The sequence below is a fragment of the Erigeron canadensis genome, chromosome 4, assembly GCF_010389155.1.
Source record: "Erigeron canadensis isolate Cc75 chromosome 4, C_canadensis_v1, whole genome shotgun sequence".
In the NCBI taxonomy this organism is placed as follows: domain Eukaryota; kingdom Viridiplantae; phylum Streptophyta; class Magnoliopsida; order Asterales; family Asteraceae; genus Erigeron; species Erigeron canadensis.
In genome coordinates, this window is record NC_057764.1 from 39,960,712 (window position 1) to 39,980,649 (window position 19,938).

Below are 19,938 nucleotides of genomic sequence, written 5' to 3' on the forward strand. Positions count from 1 at the left end.
TCTTGTGTTGACCTCTTTTGGCTGAGTAAACAAGATACCTGGATATATCAAAATCATGTATATGCAGATATGCTATGGTTCATTTTTTTTATGCATCTTTTTTTTTTGTCTTCAGATCCCTATCATTGGTTTAATGTATTGTTAAGGTGAATATCCAGTCTATTGATAAGGTGAAAAAAATACTAAAGTAATTGTGATTGTTGCCAACAGGGAAAAACCAATCTGCAACCTGATCATGTCATCATGGTTTTTTAAATTTTGGTAGATTGTAAACATTTCCTGGCTTGAGTCAAGTTGGAGAGATCTTAACCTTTGAATGAAAATCAATGGTCAAGATTTAAATATCATCTTTGAATCTTGGCCCTTGAGTTTTATCCAAAGGCCAACTTGAGAGAATCCCCTCCCATTTGCCCGTATCACAACAAAATTGTTTCTCTTGTTGTATTGGTTATAAACTTGTAAATAAGGACTCGTATAATTTAGCTTCTTGTGTCAAAGGAATATACAATTATACAATTAGTTGACCTGGCTTGGTCTCTTTCACTTTGACTTGTCTGTATTTCAAGTTTGGATTAATTTGCCCATAATCATAGATGAAAGTACCAGAAAATTATAAGCAGCAAAAATCTTTTTAACTTTTTACGCACTTGAATCACTTTGGGCTTTATATTGTTTAATGAGAAGGAAATAAAACCAAGTAAAAAGATTAAAAAATAGCAGAGTTAAATAACAAGTTAATTGCTGGGTGTATAAACTTTATTGATAGAAGGAATAACTACAAACGAACCTTATAGATAGATACAAGAAACTACAACAAGCAACTTTTAAGTTGATACAAGAAATATCGTCTACAACAAACTAAATAGTATCAGTCGATAATTTGATCAACAAGAGTAGAACCTCCACGCCAATTCTAAGAAAGAAAGATCGTACGTACAGTGACTAATTATCACTTTTTATCTCATCGACATCAAAGTTCTTACACGCGACTCTCGTTCAGCTTTTTTAGCCGCGGGTGTTCTCTTCAATCTAGCTAACTCCTGCATATACAGTGTATGAACATCTTCAATCGAATCGAGCAGTGCTTTGAGTGTCAAAATCTCCGATTCTCCTCCACCTTGACTGTTATCCACAAAAGATTGCGTATCTTGCTGAGCAGCAGGAGGCCTTGGTGTAGTAGTAGTAGTCACACCACGATTCTTGCTGCGTTTCACCTCCGGAGTTCCAAACAGACGCCTTGGTGTCACACCGACATGGCGTGGCACCACCACCACCTCTGAATTTTGAATTAGAGGCGGCCTTGGGGTTGGTGTCACCACCACCAACGGATTTTCAAAGAGCGGCCTTGGGGTTCGTGGCGTCGAACCATCAGCATTAAGAATAATATTACGTTGTTCCACCACTGGAGTTCCAAACACATGCGTTCGACCTGCTTGACGCTCCATTCAATTCAATTCGACTTTCTAATAAATTCGTTCGTTTTTTTAGTTTTTGGAATTAAATTCGTACACGTTTTGGTTTATTCCCCTGATTTTAGTTTAATATAATCTATATATAGAAATAAAGTTTCCTTATTCGATTAATTTATTACGAGTACTTGTGTGGCAAATGTGTTTTATATAGGTCGTTGGGTATCTATTATGTATTTCCATCTTTTCTTATTTACATAATTACATCTACATAAATAAATCATAATCCAATCCCCGGTGAATTAAGATTTGGCCCAATATATAAAAGCCCAAATAAAAAGGCTTTTTTGGTTTTCCCTGACCAAATGGGTTTCTAACCTTCAATTATTGTCATGTTTACAAAATAGTTATAGGGGAAATGATATGTACTGTACACCAATATGTACAACTAAGAAGAAAATTAAAAAAATAATTACAAATTTAACCTTCAATTATGAACTAAAACCTCCCCTCATAATACCCTTGCAGTACACATAAATATGTACCGTTGCAGTACATATATTAACCCCTTTTTAATTTTTGGAATAACTGCAGAAAATAGAAAGCATCTTTCAACCAATTCACGAAAATAGCAGTGACCTTTAAAAGTTTTGTTTTTTAGAAATGAACATTCATTTATTACCGAAAATAGCAACATTTGACACGTGGACAAGGTGACGTGGACATTTTTTGATTATGTGGCATTTTTAATGACGTGTCATTCTTTATAACACAGAAAATAGAATGGACCTTTCAAACAATACGAAAATAGCAATGACCTTTAAAAGTTAATTTTTAGCAATGAACTTTAATTTATAGTCGGATTACTAGAACACCTCGTCGGTGTTGGATGTGGAGATGGTTTTTTCTTCGATTTCTTCAACTAACTTAGAAACCGTCGACAGTTTGTTCGAGTTCGAGAAAACCTCTGGACCTTCGCCATCTGGATCTATCTCATGTGTGGACAAACTCTTCTTAAACGAACCAAATATTGCCTATGAAACTCTCGTCTCACCTGAACATCCGCAGGATCTCTCTCCGACGAAAACAAAGGCGTTTTGACATCTAGTTTTAGAGATTTTAAAACTCGAGATAGACGAAGAAGATATAGATCTATGTGTCCTTTATGATTTTCTTACACAACTTCTCAATGCTTGAAAATGGAAGAGACACAACAAAAATAAATGAAAAGAAGGTGAAATTAGTTTCAGAATATAATGACGAGAAAAAATACCTTGCCGGAACCGAAACTGAAACGAAGCCATTTTGGGGGGAAATGACACGACTGATAAAAATGAAATAGTAAATAAATAAAATATAATGTCACGTAATCAAAAATGTCCACATCACCATGTCTACGTGTCAAATGTTGCTATTTCCGGTAATAAATGAAAGTTCATTTCTAAATAACAAAACTTGTAAAAGTCACTGTTATTTTCGTGAATTAGTCGAAAGGTGTTTTCTATTTTCAACAGTTATCCTTTAATTTTTCATTAAGGTATATTTATTTTTGCCATTAGATGGCAAAAATATAAAAAAAAAAAAAAGCTACAGTATAACTTAAATTGCAAGTATGGTTTTATCCTACCCATTAGATAAAAGGATGTCAACTACTGTATTATTTTTTTTTATCATAAATAGTCATAACTTTTATCATAAAGCTGAGGAATATATTTTTATACATATTAATTTTTACGTAGTTAATATTTTCCTAAGCCTATAAATAAAATTTTCATATCATAGAATTTATTAATTATTAGCTATCTAATTATCTAAATACATAAAATTCAGAGATTGTTAATATGAAAAGTAAAAAAAAATTAGTAAAAATAATAGTTAATTATATTTAATATTTTATTTTTTTGTTATATGAAAGTAAAAATAATAAATATAGATGCGGAAAGTAAGAGTCTCATATGACTTACCATATTTTTAAGACACATTATTACGTATATGGAAACTAAACTACATAAGTTCAGTGGTGGATCCACCATTAGGACTATATATTATCACAAATCATGTTATCATATACTTTCTTGGTGCTGCATGTACTTTCTGTCATATTATGCTTTAAACTTATAAAATGCATGTATCACGAACTAATTATAAATGTCATATTGCAGTGATGATCTTATCCAAAATGCTCGGTCCGTTGGCGCCTTCCTCGACATCTTCAAGCTCGAGGTCTCGAGTTACAGAGCTAGCAGGATCCTATAATAGCTGGATCCTAATTAATTGAAGATTAGGTCCGTACCGTGGATTTTAGTTACCCTGTGCGTTAAGATAAATTGGGCCCTCTAAACATCGAAAATTATTCATTAAATAATAAAAAGATAGTAAGTGTGTGTATGTATAGAGATACTTGCAATTAGATTATAATTGAGAAAATCAAATGCATGTAATGAAACATGCTTAAACATTACTACCTCCGTCCCATTAAAAGTGTCCAATTTTGTTTTGTCAAAGTCTTTCTTTTGTATCTTTGACCATAAATATCTTTTATTGCATTATATAATATTTGATGAAAGTTATACTCAATGAAAACATATCGAAAGCTCTATCAACTCATATAACTTTTATCAAATATTATACATAATAAATAAAAATATTTAAAGTCAAAGTTGCGAGACAAAGACTTTGAAAATTCAAAAGTGGACACTTTTGATGGGACGGATGGAGTATTTATTACACATAGCATTAATAGCACGATAAGTATAATATATATATATATATATATTGTGGTACATTTTAAGGATATTAACACTATTATATATATAGATAGATATATCAAAATAACTTATAGCAACCTATATAATTAAATGATTCAGAATTTATGCTTTTAGTAAAACCTATTTTTCTAATTTCAAATGTATGTAAATTAACTATTCATATAATATTATAACTGAAATAAATAAGTTAAAATATACATGAAATAAATAAAACTAGCCACTTCAGAACTGACAGTACATACTCCATGACCTATGGGCTTAATTAAAAACTTTGGACCAATAGATATATAACATGTTAATAAAGATTTGGTGCCCACCAAAATTTTGGTACCCTGCTCTAGTGGGCAGCTTGCGCCTATTTATCACTAGGCCTGTTGAAAATCTTTGAACACCTAACCCTACTTACAAATCTTCGGTTCTTGAGTTGTCTAAAATCTTTTCTAAAACTATCTTAGATAATTTTTGACCGAAACATTAGATATGACAAACACCTGCCGAAATTCCAACAATTGCAAATCAAGTATGTTAGATACAACAAGTATTGGGTGAAAGGTGCACGTAGGACTGTAGATTCATATGCACAAAAGGTGAATGAGGAGTTGGCACACAACCCCAAACACAATCCAAAACCCAAATACAAACTAGGGTCAACCCATACGTCCCCTAACACCATTATACGACCAACGAAGATGAGACGCCGTAACTGATCACACTGCTACGGAAGTGTCGCGCCATCAGTGCCACAATGACGTGCATATGGTACCCCCATAGGTGGTTAATAACCCGTATACCCAAAGTTGATAATCAAAAAGCTAATGTCAAAGGAACCAATAATTCAGGTTGTCACAATATCAAAGGCACATATAACATGATAACAAATGAGCAAATATAGTGCTATTCAATTCTAAGGATACAATAACAAAGAAGCGCTAACAAAGATATTGAAATTTATTTTCTAAGTAAGGTAAATAAATCTAAAAGGAAAATGAAGAAAAAATGTTGATTTAAAATAAAAAAATTTCAAACAAATAAACAAAAAGATTGTTATGCATCTAGCTTACTTGTTTCATTGTATATAAAAAGATGTCACTAGTTATTTTTTTTTCATAAGTAGTCATAATTTTTTTAAAATTTTTTGAGGAATATACATTTTATACACTTTGATGACAATTTTACAGATTGTGTAGTTAACATTTTCCTAAAATTATAAATAAAGTTTTCATATCATAATACTTATTTTTTTTAACGTTCGTTTTTTTGTCAGAGCTTGTTCAACTTATATATGGTCTGTGTACGACTGCACCCACCGGGGATGATGTCAGGAAAAAACCCCTGAATTAATCGCCAAACGGCACAACATCTACAACATTAAATGTCATTTGGGGTAAATTTTGCGCCCCCTTGGATTCGAACCCTAGTTGCCTAAGTAAAAACCTTCATTGGAGGTCTGAGATGCTACTGGGCTATCAACCCATTGACATCATAGAACTTGTTAAACTTACCATGATACTTATGAGATATTTAATAATAGGGATAACTGCAGAAAATAGAAAGCACCTTTCGATCAATTCACCAAAATAGCAGTGACCTTTAAAAGTTTTACTTTTTAGAAATGAACTTTCATTTATTCCCAAAAATAGTAACATTTGACACGCGTAATGATGACATGGACAGTTTTTGATTACGTGTCATTTTTTAATTATGTGGCATACTTTATAATTACAGAAAATAAAAAGAATCTTTTGATCAATTTACGAAAATAGCAGTGACATTTAAAAGTTTCACTTTTAAGCAATAAACTCTTATTTATTGTTGGATTACTCCAACACCGACGACAGCGGTGTTGGAGGTGGAGGTGGTTTCTTATTGATTTTTTCAACTAGTTCAGAAACCATCGGCAGTCTGTTCGAGTTCGAGTTAACCTCTGGACCTCCGCTATTTGAATCTATGTCATCTGTCGACGAACTATTCTTAAACGGTCCAGATCCGGCCTATAAAACTCTCGTCTCACCTTGAACATCCTCATACACAACTAAATTTAGACATCTAATTTTAGATTTTTTAATCTCGAGATAGACGAAGAAAAGCTAGATCTGTGTATCTTATAAGATCTTCATACACAATTTTTCAGATTTTCAATGCTTGAAATAGGAAGAGACTCAACAAAAATCAATAAAATTAAGGTGAAATTAGCTTCAGAAGAAAATGACGAAAAAAAATATCTTGTCAGAACCGAAACTGAAACAGAGCCATGCCACTTTTTGGGGGAAATGACATAGCTGATACAAATTACATAAATAATAAATAAAAAATAATGGCATGTCATTATAAAATGTCACGTAATTAAAAAATGTTCACGTCATCATGTATATGTGTCAAATGTTACTATTTTCGTGAATAAATGAAAGTTTATTTCTAAAAAGTAAAACTTTTAAAGGTCACTGCTATTTTCGTGAATTGATCGAAAAGTGTTTTTTATTTTCTGCAGTTATCCCTTAATAGGTATGCGTATAATTTTTCATTTTTATCGTAATTATGAACTATCTAAATACATAAAATTTAGAGATTATTAATATGAAAAGTATAAATTTAATAGTTAATTGTATTTAGCATTTTGTTTTCTTATTATATAAAAATAAAATTAATAATTATAAATACGTAAAGTAGGCATATGACTTAATTACCATATTTTTAAGACACATTATTACGTATAGTCTAAAAATATACATATGGTAAGGATTTTTATATGAAAAAACCGTAGCGTCCCTTTATTTCTAAAAATATTAAACATAGATATGGTAAGAAAATTTTCTAGCCAACGGCTGTTTTATCTATATATATTGCCCCCTCCCTCTAGCTATGTATGTTTAAAAAAAACCAAGCACAACACTCAAACCTTCATCGATTAATACGAAAAAAATTCAATTTTGCTGATTCTCACACTTGAGTTTTCTTTCGATCGCGCGCAGCTTATATATATATATCTCTCTATATATAATATATATCTAGGGGTTTAACAGTACGTATAAAAAATTAAATGGGGTGTGGAGCTTCAAAAGTCGATGATTCGGCATTGGTAAAAAAGTCATTGGTAAAAAAGTGTAGAGAAAGAAAAAGACTGATGAAGAATGCAGTAGATTATCGTTACGAGTTATCGAAATCACATGTAGCTTATTTTCATTCACTTAAAGATATGGGTCACACTCTTTCGAGATTTGTGGATGAGCAGCTTGATATACCACCTTCTTCAGCACCTGATGATGTAGTAGAATCAATGCCGCCATCTGGCTCTAATTCTATATTGAGTTTGGATTTTCATGGTCATACTGGTATACATGATGCTGCTGCTGCTGATTATCATAAAAAATTTGCCTCAGCTAAACATACTGTCATTCAACCGAAGGAAACAAGGGGATCGGTTGGTGATGCCGTACTTACATCAATTCCGCCATATACTATTTTGAGTTCCGATTTTACTGGTCATGACAGTAATGGTCATGTTATTATACATGATGATCAGTGTCCTCCTACTGCTGCTGCTTATTATCGGAACGAATCTGCCCCGCCTACCGGTACTACTGTGATTCAACCGATGAAAACAAGGGGATGGGTTGAGGATGCATATGTTGATGAGTCAATTGGTACTTCCAGAATGCGGGCGGAGGGGATTCCTGATGAGTTGGAAGAAGAACTAACAGAAAGCGAGTCTCATACATCATCTTGTACAAACACTAGTACTTCTAGAAGAAAACCAACTCGGAATAAGCAACATAGCATGGATGTCGAAGGTAAAAAGGGGAAAAGTTTAGCTATAGATGATGAGGGGTACTCGACAACAGAGATTGAAGTATCTGCTCATGCGACTTCTCGGGATCTTCAAGAGGTATTCAAGGAAATCAAGGATGAATTCGAGGCTGCTTTTAGTTACGGGGAACAGGTTGCCTTGATGCTTGACGCCGGCAAGCTGCCTTACCAATCAAAGTTTCATGTTCTTAAGGGTAAGATATATGATCATACTATTACTATTGTCCTTAAGTCTTAATTATATATATTATCACAAATCATGTTATCATATACTTACTGTCATATTATAGTTTAAAATGCACGTAGACTAATTAATTATATAAATGTCACATTGCAGGGAACTTATCCAAGATTCTCGGTCTGTTGGCGCCTTCCTCAACAACTTCAAGCTCGAGGTCTCGAGTTACAGAGCTAGCAGGATCCTATGATGTGTATGATGTCCCAGACAAGAGCTCCCTTAACCTTTCTTCTACTTTGGAGAAGCTATACATGTGGGAGAAGAAGTTATACAAGCAAGTAAATGTAAGACATCATTACCATCTTAATACATTTAAATTTTTTTTTTTTTATTTGTACCTAAACATTTGCTTATATTTGTAAAAAAAAAAAAAACCATAACGGATAATTTTGACCATGTTTCTACTTTGGTTTCAGGATGCAGAGAGGTTAAGAGTGATGTACCAGAGAATGCTCAAGAGGTTGACTGAATTGGAACCATGTCGAGCAAATTCTAGAAAAATCCATGCAGCACAGGCTTCTATAGAAAGGTCGAGGCATAAACTTGATATATCTATGAAACTTATTGATGCCATATCTAGCGAGATACACCAAGTGAGGGACATGGAACTGCAGCCACAAGTCAGTAAACTGATCGACGGGTATGTATTTGATTTCGAGTATCTTCAAAATTCTAAGATTGTTGCTTTTTATTGGGTTTCTGTTTTTCTACATCTTAGGTTTTAAACCTTTGATATTGTATTCCAATTTTGCAATTCTAAACTTTTGGCTAAAACAGACCCCTCCTTTTTCTTTATAACTGCATTAGACCCGTCATGAATTTATCTTTTATTGTGCTCTCTACAGAATGATAGGAATGTGGCAATCAATTGGGAAAGGTCATCGAAAGCAGCTTGAAGCCATCAAGGAGGGAAGAAGTCTTACTTTAAGGGCAAATACCAGCATGGAAAGAGATTCAAGCTTGGGAACCACACTTGAGCTCGAAACAAGACTTCTAACTTGGGCCCAACATTTTAATAGCTGGATGAATGCTCAGAAATCGTTTGTGGGTTCCTTAAACGGGTGGTTACTACAATTTAATATTGATCATGAACCCGAAATAAACACTGATGGTGGTGAGGTTCCATTTTCCCCGGGTCAGTCCGGTGCTCCTCCAATTTTCATCATTTGCAACGATTGGCGGCGGGAAATCAATGGTGTTTCACAAGAACAAGTCACCATAGCGATGAATAAGTTCGCTCTGAAATTAAGGCAATTGCTAGAAACAGAAGATGAAATACAACGGCTTAGCAAGAACCAAGTGGATCTAGATCATAAAAAAGCTATGAAGATAGTTGAGAATGTTGGTGCAGGTACTTTAGAAGATGGTGTAATTCCTATTTTCAAGGCACTAGAGAATTTCAGCCGTGACGTTCTTAAAGCTCATAAGCATGTAAGACTACAATAAGAGGCTATTTGCGCATACTTCCAAGGCTAAGCTATGAAGCTAATTGTTATGCTTATTACCAATCCATTAGATGGTGTTAATTTTAGGACCATGTTGCTAGACTAGTGATATCGAAACTAGCATTGCTACATTTTGTTTAAATAGAATCATTTATATGCGAGACAAACCTTTTGTTCACCTATGATCAATTGCTTTCGAAACCTTTTGTTGATAATGGAAAAACCCTGTTCCCTATACGACCCGTTTCAACTATTAACTCACGGCTCTAAAAGAGTCTAACCTTGTTCAAATTGCACTTTAATTCAAAGCGACCTAATAATGTAAAATATATATATATATATATATATATATATTCGGATGTCCCTTTCTAGTTACCAAGAGACCAGATATCTGAGGATTGATCCAAATTAGTTCTAAGATTGATCCAAATTAGTTATTGAATTTTAGATACTGTAGAAAGTGTTAAATTTAAGAAACATCCAAGTAGCATTATGTCAGTAATTGAAATCTAATATGCATACTGGACATAATAGATGTACACCTACACTCCATTACAGGTGACAAGAAAAACTAATCCTTTCATCACGATCTTTAGTCTCTACTGTATAGTATGTGCCGTTCGACTATGCACCAATACTTTTACTTCCTGCGAGCCGATTGTTGTTTTTTTGCACGTTCTCTACTAAACCGGTTGTTCAAGTGTTGTTTGCCTTGTCTATGCTTTTTCCTATTTTGCTTGCGGGTAGTTTTAACTTTACAAACTGTACATCAAGGTTTAAACTTTTTTTTGGCGGTCTCTCTTTTGGTTTCCCTATTTTCCTTTGGGGTCACCGAAATCTCCATGGATTGTTCCTTGACAGGACTTTTAATTTTTCCAAGACCAATTTCACGACCATCATTACCATCATTATTGGGTGATTTAAGTGTTGGAAAAAAGATGATTCGATTCGAGTGATAAAACATCTCAGATCATCATGTGGAACCTGTAAAAGTATAAAGCATAATTGCTATTGATTTCGGGTTCCCATAACAAGGTGATTGAGTAATAATGAGATGATGAATTCGGCTGTAACATGATGCACGAATTCCTAAGAGAAAACCACACGAAAATTAGGAAATAACCTTAACTTAGGGTTAATGACTCTCTATTTATAAGGAGAGTATTTACACATTCAACCCCTTTGGTGTTTAATGTGTGCACCATTAGTCCTCTTAGTTTACAATCACCTAATGGGAAATCCTATACTACGTCTCTAAGAGTAAATAAGCCCATTATATATTTACTAGACATAGGGATTTCAGTTATCGTCAATTATCATATCAGGAATGATACATGATCAATGACGGTCACACTAACGTGGTTCCAACATTAAGTGTTGTCATTTTTGTTTGGTGTTTCTTTCAAGCAAGATGTTCATTCTAACCATTCTTGGACGTGGCGCTGATTTTGCAAACATCGCAACTTCCCCCTTTGATTTCTTTGTGATAGTACTACTATCTAGACAAAACCCAAATGAACTTGAGGGTTGTGGTGGGTCTTTCCGCTTTAAGCTAGTTCGCATCACAAGGCTTTCCCTGTGACAATACATGAATTTAAGTAGTTGATTGAGGTTAACATAGATTTGTCAACATTAATTACTGTTCATGTTTTGAAAAAATTTTACCATCCGAAAAGAGGAAAAAACAGAGTCTTTGTCTAAAGAAATGCGTTGAGAAAGGGCAGATCTATAGAACTTTTCAACGAGATAGTGCTTATTCAACTCTCTCAAAATGGAATCTTAAAACCAATTAATATAGGCCTGTCTGCCATCTACACCAGAATAAATAGAGTTTTCGAAAAAACTGCTAGTTGAGGAAGACCTCAATAGATATAGATAGATAGTAAATAAATAAAAGTCATAGAATACTAAACGCGGCAGGGTTCATTTTAAATCACGAATTGACACGAAATTCAGGCTATTTATTGTCATTCAACTGCTACAAGATCAACAATTCGCTCAATGAGAAAATGAGTCCAATTATAAAGGATCAAACCTATGGGACTTAAGGAATAAAAAAAGAAACGGAAAAATATTCATATTAAATTAAATAAGTAAATAAAAATGAAGTAGAAGAAGGATTCCAAATGAACAGCGTTCTTTTTGTATTACTTTGCTCTCTTTATATATAGATTTCTTTCTAGTTTTCTACTTTCTAAATTAAATTAATAATCTATTTGATTTAGAAATCATGAATTGCCCTCTTGCTTGCAATCTCTCTTAAAACTAATCGAGTTAAATGATATGCAAAAGTAACTGAATCCCTTTGTGACCCAGATAAAGCTAAGATGGGCTTACGCGTTACTCACCCATCCACCACTGGAAACACCACTTCCCGTCCGACTTGCATGTGTTAAGCATGCCGCCAGCGTTCATCCTGAGCCAGGATCGAACTCTCCATGAGATTCATAGTTGCATTACTTATACCTCGGAATCATTTTCAGAAATAAGAAAAAATGCAAAAAGAGTAAGAACTACTCTACTTTCTTTATTTATCCTTGTAGTCTTAGTAGTGAATGTAGATGGGGATTCTATAGAAATCCTTCTGTCTAATCTGTGACTATCAGTTGAATTAATAAATGGATGAAAAAAATCGAAGAATTCAAAGAGCGGTTCGGGACAAAGAAACAAAAAATCAAATTGTATTAGACTCCTTGTCTTCTTGTAGTTGGATCTCCAAGTTTTTGGAATGCTCCAAATTCCACTTGAGCATCCAAATATGGGTCAATACCAACAAAAACATCTCTAAACAAAGTGTGAACACCATGCCAATATTTCACAAAGACTTGTCATGGTAAGGAAGAACGGAGAGTTATATGCTGCGCTCAGGAAGGATAAATCGGTCCCGAAAAGGAATCTATTGATTCTCTAAAGTAAACCATCAGATTTCAAAATAGCTCGATCTAATTCAAAAATTCCCCCAATTGAGCATGTCTCGCATATTTTTTGACAGTAACAGGATCACTATAAGGCGAATTAAAAGCTAAGTAGTGGTAATTCTAAAAATTCCGGGGGGGGGGGGGGGGGGGGAGTAGAGATGTCGCCTACGTTACCCATAATATGTGGAAGTATCAACGTAATTTCATAGAGTAGAGCACGTTATAAAGAATTGATATGGCAGTTGAATATTTGAAAAAGAGAAACTCGTTAATTTGAAGAGTTAGTTTGAGTTTGATGAACTTCTTTTCGCTTTCAGCAATTCATGGAAGAATGTTGCAGAATAAACTAATTTAAAAATGGGATAACATGCTCGATAAGGCATGAGTTCTAATATCATAAGTGTTTCTTCTTAGGAATGCCCACGAATTTGATCAATAACCCTTCGCGCTTTGTGAGCAGGAAGTTTCTTTTGACGATATCGTATATAAAGATTACGACTTCATTTAGAAAAACTCTTAATATCGTAAGAGAAGAAAAAGAATCTGACGCCCAAAGAGTCCCATTTCTTTTTGGTCAGACCAAGCAAGCTAGGTTTTCAAATTGATTCAGAGAAAAAAAAAACTCTTTTCATCATCAGAAACAACCTTATTTCCGACCTCTTGCATTGCATTACCATAACGAAAAGATAAAATAATTCAAGTATTTTTTTTTCAGAAAGCAAACGATGCGATCCGTTGTTCTGTCAATCTATTTGAGCAAGAAAGAAAAGCTTGTGTTTAAGAAATCATATAAGATGTGGTTTATCTAACTTCCTCATAGCACTTGAATACATGGCTTCTACAAAATTTCATTTTTATACCGCAAAATGTATCTTGCAAACACAATCCCAAACACCTCGTTAACCAACCATCTGACCAACGCTTAAAAAACCATACTAAGAGGATTATCAGCCAGATAATAATCTCTCAAAAGCAGGCTAACACAACCTAATTCGGATGTTTACTAGCTACTGACAATTATTTGATTTATCACCGTAAAAATATCGTAAAACTACATTACTCGGACTAAAAGAACTATACACAGTAACCCAAATATTTACACCATATACCTTTTTACCCAAAGCGCTTAAGTCGCAACAGATCCATCATTAATATCAATCTATCAATAAAAGAAATTGGACAGTTAATTTAATACCATTGGTTATTCTTGTCATATGTAATATAATTATTGTAACTAATAACAAGAAAAAATAAAAATGGACAAGATGAATGTGAAAACTTACGTGTTTAACCTTTACTATGATAGTATGGTTGACTCCAAAAAAAAAACCATAAGTTACATTCTCACAAAATGAAAGCGTCTTTGCACTAATTTTGACCAATACCTATAACAATGATAATTCATTTTCAAATCTGAATTATCATAAACTCGAATCAAAAACCATAATTCACACGCCATCGAAAGATATATGGCACCAATCGTATTATTCGGATGATATGAGCTCAAAATTAGGAACTTGAAAAATTGAAATGGCAATACTACTACAAAGCCTAGATTCAAAGATTAAACACGATTATATTGCCATTGGATAGCAAAAATATGAAACAAAAAGCTATAATTTAAATTCCAAGTATGGTTTTATCCTACCTGAAACTCTATGCTTTTAAACGGGCACGACAGAATTATAATGCTCACCGAGCCCAAATGCATGCTTATGGTAAGACAACATAATACTTGAGCTTGCAGAGTCACTAGATTTGTACTCCTTTCCCATTTCCACATCAGGAAAAGACCCAGAAAATATCATGATATGTTTCTTCAAGCAATGCGTCAGTGCACCGAGTTCAAGTTGACCACCCCAAGCAGCTGTTGACTCCACTTCATTGCAGTAACTTTCAAACCTTTTCTCTACAACAGAATCATCATAATCCCCATCTGTAACAGTTTCCGAGAGAAAAAATGGAAGAAAATCAGAAGGATTTTTCCTCATATAATCAGCCACCATTTTTCTAAGTTCTTGAAATGTATAGAACGGTGAGCCTTTGACTTTCAGCTGATTTTCAACAGCCCGATATAGACAATGACCATCTGGTTTGATTTCATTAATGATTAAACCGCGGGGTTCAAGCTTTTTCTCTAATCTTTCATCTTCAACCATACGGTCACTTACAATATTGCTTTGTTCTTCTTGTATCCTTTGCTCCCGGGCAGCTTCCTCTTGGGCTCGTTTTTCTTTTCTTTTTGCACTTTTAGAAGGTTTTGCATGCTCTGTTTGGTTGGTAACAGAGACCCCAGCTATGGCTTTTGCCAAAATATCAATATTGTTTTCTTTGATATCTCCACTGGTAGTGGTGCTAGCATAGCCTACAGAAGCTAGTTCGGCGACCTGTTTTCCTTTAAGCTCAGTGATGAGTTGAGAGATCTGTTCTTCCACTTGTTTCTTCTTAGCTTTTTGTTCAGCTTTACTTCCTTTTGCAGCTGCTTTTTTTAGTGCAATTTCCCTGTTCTGTAGCTGGCTGATCTCTTTCCTGTAATTAATTTAGTAAATTGCATATCTTGTTGAAAGGTCTTCATAAAAAGACGTAGTCACAGTTTGGATCAAATAATAGGTAATTAGGTTGATCTGGGAAATATTTGGCCTTTAACGGGTCAAAATTTAAATTTTAAAGCTAAAAGCAAAAATGGGTTGAAAGTCACACTATGTGTATCCACAATGTACATAAAGGCCAACAATGATTTAATTCATTGAATGATATAAAATCATATGTAAAAGAGTAATCGCTTGTTAAATTCATGGATAGAAAAAACATAAAAAAGATAATATGGTTCATCCCGACCCATACAAAAAAAATTTGCCACCTGGAATCCGGATTCATATAACTTGCAAAACGGTTTTAGAAAATAGTTTACCTATGCCTTGAGAGCATCTCCTCGCGGGTTTCTGTTTCTACTTGAATTTCTTTAGTCTCTTTTTCCTCCAATCCTTGAGTACTTTCCATTTTACAAAACTCTGAAACAATAACAAAGAAAATACAAGCTAAGGTTCTAGAATTCTAGTACAGAAAGTTATAAAGGGAAAAACCGAACAAAATGAAGGCATATAATCATATATTTAAGGAAGTAAAGGCTTTTGATAGCTGATAGAGGTCTTAAAGTTAGGATATCACATTATGAAGTATCTTATTCTCTATAGAAGACAGAAACGCAAACTAAGGTAAAGGGAGAGAACGAAACGGATAATATCTATATACCATCACATACAGATTAAAAAAACAAAGTGAGTAAAACATTCAATCTCCAGTCTACTAGCCTATTTAGATGGGCTTCTGGCTAGAGGTCGCAAAAATTAATGAACCAATCTGTCAAGTTGCTTCTTCATACCAATCTACTTGCTGAATCAGAATTACAACAATTTCTAAATATGCTAGAATCAGCAATGAATGAACCAATCATTATTTATCCTGAGAAACACCTTAGCATAATAAGAGTGATGTGCCCTAAACAAAACTATAAGAAGGTGCATCATAATTGGTACTTCATTCTGTCTATTACAGTGAAAAAGAGTAGCCACAAACTCAAAACATATCTCCATTCAATTGTATCTTCTGGTAGACTAAAGCAAAAACTGTATGATTGGTTATTTATCATGAAAATGCATATTTTTACTCGAAAAATAAACAAATACACATGAACTGCCTCCATATAGAACGACAAATCATGCAGACCACCAACCCGCTTTAACGTTTCCAGAAAGAAAACACAAAAGATACAAAAGCAATATACTACATTCAACTTCTAAAATGCTATGCTTTCAAAATTTAGGACAATTCTGCAACAAAAAATAGCAAGTAGACTACTAGCTCGATATCTACCCTACTTGGCATTTGTTATGGCAACATGGTAACCCCTGATACACTTTTTCATTCTTATTTTTCTTTCTATTCCGATTTATGCACTTGGATCTTGGCTTATATACTTTTGGATTATATCCAGCTTATGGGTCCCCGACTTGAAGTCTGTAGCATCATGAAAGTCTGTACTTTCATTTTGCCGATTTCGCCTTATAAAAGAAGGTAGATTACTGGCATAAATCTTACTTATATACGTAACGAAAACGCATAACTTGTTAATATTCAAACAAAACTCTTACTTATAGTTATCTAGCTTAAAAATAACAGATAAGTCCAAAATATAGCTATATATTCACATTCTGGAATCAAAATTGGCACTATAAATTTTCCCCAAAAAAGTTCAAATTTTGCAACAATTTCTAAAGCAAAAAGCTAATAAAACCCTAATTGAAAACCTGATGATAAAAGCCAACTCAAATTGGTACTGAAATTCAATTTAGTGGGAAATTAGCAACAAATTAGGGTTCTAATATCTTAAATTAAGAGAAAGAGATGATTCATTATGTTGAATTAAATATTAATTACATTAGGAATAGGAAGAAAAAGATATTGGGTACCTTCTTTTAGGGTTTAAATAAGTGAACAGCAAAGTAACACTGCGGAATAAAAACAATATTATTACCAGGGTTTTATGGGTATCATATTGTTCGTAAAATACTTTCATTTTATACTTGCATGAATTTATTGTATTTGATATATTTTATAAGTAAATATTACTACGTTATAAAAAGAACATCTCAAAGTTATATGAAAAAATTGTTTAAACTTTTGTGTAATTATGATATTAGCTCTAATATCTTTTAAAATAACTCTATTAATTATTTACATCAATGAGTTACATCACTTAACGTCGTCTCTATCACCAATAATCGTCTCACCACCACACCATCACATCCATAATCACTGTCGAATTGTTTGGGTACCCTAATAGCTTAACATTTAATAAAAAGTATTATCTTTTTAAAAAAATATAAGGTAAGTACAAAAGGTATATATTTTTAGGCATTTAATATCTCTTTGATATAAAAAGTAGTATAATTTTTTGTCAATAGGTTGGTGGCCCATTAGTAAGGTTCTAGACCTTCGGGAAATCTATCAGGTTTGGATCACACATTCTACATTTGTAGCACTAGATTATTAAGGGGTGTTTTGAGAGTCTTGAGTTTCATCGCATGCATGCATGATTCGAGCTGATCTGCATATTGCCCAATTGAATGTTACTTTAGTGTCTCGAATATTAACTATCAACTATTAACTCGTCGTTCAACACACACATATTAATTTTATTTAACATTTTTTTTATTATTATATAACCTAGTGGTATCTTGATGGTGAGATAAGACTTGGTGATCATAAGATCATGGGTTCAAAACTCACATATGGGGTTTTCTCACATTTATTGAGTTTCTTCTTGAATTGGTGTATTGACATTATTGTCTGAAGGGGATATGATGAGGTGGTACCCTGGTGGCACGATAATACTCCAGTGGTCCGTCAGTGATCTAAATTTGTCGTTCAAAAAGGAAAGAAAGAAAGAAATTATATATATGGGAATATAAGGTTGTCGGGTATCTAAGCTTAGGTGTGGAACACTCACATATTGTTTTTTTAATTCATAAAAATCATCGGGCCATATGCATTTGTTCATTAAACAATAAATAATAAAATATTAGTATGTGAAGGGTTAGAGGGGGGACATTGTAGCTAAAAGTACTCTCTTAATGTATAAGGTACAAGTTTCTATTGCAAAACCAAAATAATTAACGGCTTTAACGATCATTAAGTGTTGCTTGACTAACTAACAGTAGTTACAAAAGGGATTTAACGAAGATTGTTTATAACTTTAAGTTTTCTAACTTTTGTAACCAAAGTTTTGCTTTAGTAACTCTTTGCCAGATAACTTTTTGTTTTTAAGTTTTTCCATCAAAAGTATATTTCTTTCTTATTTTTACCACATAATTTTTACTTTTTAAATTTTTGCCACTGAATTTTTTTTATTTATTTACATTTTACTTTTTACTTTTTGCCAAATGACTTTTGTTTTTTAAACTTTCGCCACACAAACTTTATTTTTAAGTTTAAGTTTTTTAGCTTTTGTAATTTTTTTCACATAACTTTGTTTTTTTAAAGTCTCGTTCCGAAAGTTTTTCTTTTGCTTTTTACCACATAAATTTTGTTACCTAAGTTTCATTTTTTTTTACTTTTGACCACATCGTTTACTTTCTTAACTTTTGCCATACAAATTTTGTTTTTCGGCTTAATATTTTATAACTTTTGTCGCGAGAGTTTTGTTTTCTCTTATGGCAACCCTCCGATAGAAATAGTTGTACGGAAGTAAAAATAATAGTTATAGATACGGAAAGTAGAGGTCTTATATACAACAACTTCCTATATTTTCAAGACACGTTATTACTTACTATAATAAAGTAAATGGGTGTGAATATTAATTTTTGTCCTCATCTGCATTTATGGAATAAATAATACATATGTAAACAGCAAATAAAAGCATGAGTTTGGTTTAGTGGTAAAGACCTTGCCTATTAAAGGAATGGTCCGTGGTTCGACTCCTCCCCCGAAAATGTTTTTAAATTCATTTATTTTTTAAAATTTACATCTTTAACCCACAAAAATTTCATATATAACCCTGAAATCTTATATTTGAACACATTGATATACATACTAAGACTTTCATATATAACCCTATATTTTTATATTAGGATAGATTGATATATATATATATATATTTCTTATTTTTTAGCTTTATCTTTGATTTTATATAAAATCAATTTAGCTAATATATTTTTATTTAAACATAACCTTTTCCTAGGTAATTTTTTTAAATTTTTTGTTTTTTAATTTTAATTTTGGGTTTTTTTAATATCTATTTCTTTTATTTTATTTTTTAATATTTTGATTTTTTAACATTTTGTTATTTATAGACTTTTATATATTTTTTGATATATTCTTTTAGCAAATTTTTTGTACAACTTTGTCTTACATATATTCTTTTGATTCTTTTTGTTTCTCTATTCACTTTTTGAGTTATTTTATTAACGTTTGTCCTTCATAATTTTTTTGAGTAAATATAAATGTGATGGTATACCCATATGTTTTCACGTGCCATACCATATAAAAAGGCCGCAAAACCAGATACGCGTAGCATACCAAATATTAAACAAACATGGTCTTAGATGGAGTGGACAACTTTTGAATGTGTTATGTTATTGCCCTTAAATAAACATATTTTCGTTTTATTTCTTTTTTAGAAGATATTTTTAAACATTATGTTTTACGTAGTTATTAATTTGGAAATAAACACATTTACGATGTTATGTTTGTGGTAATGCATTTAAATAACAAATCATGAAAAAACCGATATTTACAGCCCCGCGTTCGCATCCGAATTACCTAGTTATGTATATGGAAACTATACATAAGTTTATC

At 32.8% G+C, this 19,938-nt stretch overlaps 2 protein-coding genes across 3 annotated transcripts; one reads left to right on the forward strand and one right to left on the reverse strand.

The window, feature by feature from the left end:
* The first annotated feature begins 7,214 nt into the window (after positions 1 to 7,214).
* On the forward strand, positions 7,215 to 9,665 carry LOC122597597 (nitrate regulatory gene2 protein-like). The gene is made up of 4 exons (XM_043770172.1): positions 7,215 to 8,175; positions 8,319 to 8,503; positions 8,636 to 8,859; positions 9,065 to 9,665. The coding sequence occupies exons 1-4, from the start codon at positions 7,215 to 7,217 to the stop codon at positions 9,663 to 9,665; spliced, it is 1,971 nt and encodes a 656-aa protein (XP_043626107.1).
* Positions 9,666 to 14,094: 4,429 nt separating this feature from the next.
* LOC122596429 (OVARIAN TUMOR DOMAIN-containing deubiquitinating enzyme 5-like) lies at positions 14,095 to 17,120 on the reverse strand. Of its 2 annotated transcripts, none has more exons than XM_043769005.1 (3): positions 17,052 to 17,120; positions 15,494 to 15,593; positions 14,095 to 15,111 (listed from the first exon to the last, which is right to left on the reverse strand). In XM_043769005.1, the coding sequence occupies exons 2-3, from the start codon at positions 15,580 to 15,582 to the stop codon at positions 14,247 to 14,249; spliced, it is 954 nt and encodes a 317-aa protein (XP_043624940.1). In that variant the 5' UTR covers positions 15,583 to 15,593; positions 17,052 to 17,120; the 3' UTR covers positions 14,095 to 14,246. The 2 variants fall into 2 exon arrangements, with proteins under 2 accessions (XP_043624940.1, XP_043624939.1); XM_043769004.1 differs by lacking the exon at positions 17,052 to 17,120 and adding an exon at positions 16,890 to 16,994.
* Positions 17,121 to 19,938: the final 2,818 nt, after the last annotated feature.

Coding starts and splice junctions, on each gene's coding strand:
- LOC122596429 (XM_043769005.1), bottom strand. CDS start 15,582: ATGGAAAGTACTCAAGGATTGGAGGAAAAAGAGACTAAAGAAATTCAA. Junction 15,112..15,493: donor GAGATGCTCTCAAGGCATAG/GTAAACTATTTT, acceptor AATTAATTACAG/GAAAGAGATCAGCCAGCTAC.
- LOC122597597 (XM_043770172.1), top strand. CDS start 7,215: ATGGGGTGTGGAGCTTCAAAAGTCGATGATTCGGCATTGGTAAAAAAG. Junction 8,176..8,318: donor AAAGTTTCATGTTCTTAAGG/GTAAGATATATG, acceptor GTCACATTGCAG/GGAACTTATCCAAGATTCTC. Junction 8,504..8,635: donor AGTTATACAAGCAAGTAAAT/GTAAGACATCAT, acceptor CTTTGGTTTCAG/GATGCAGAGAGGTTAAGAGT.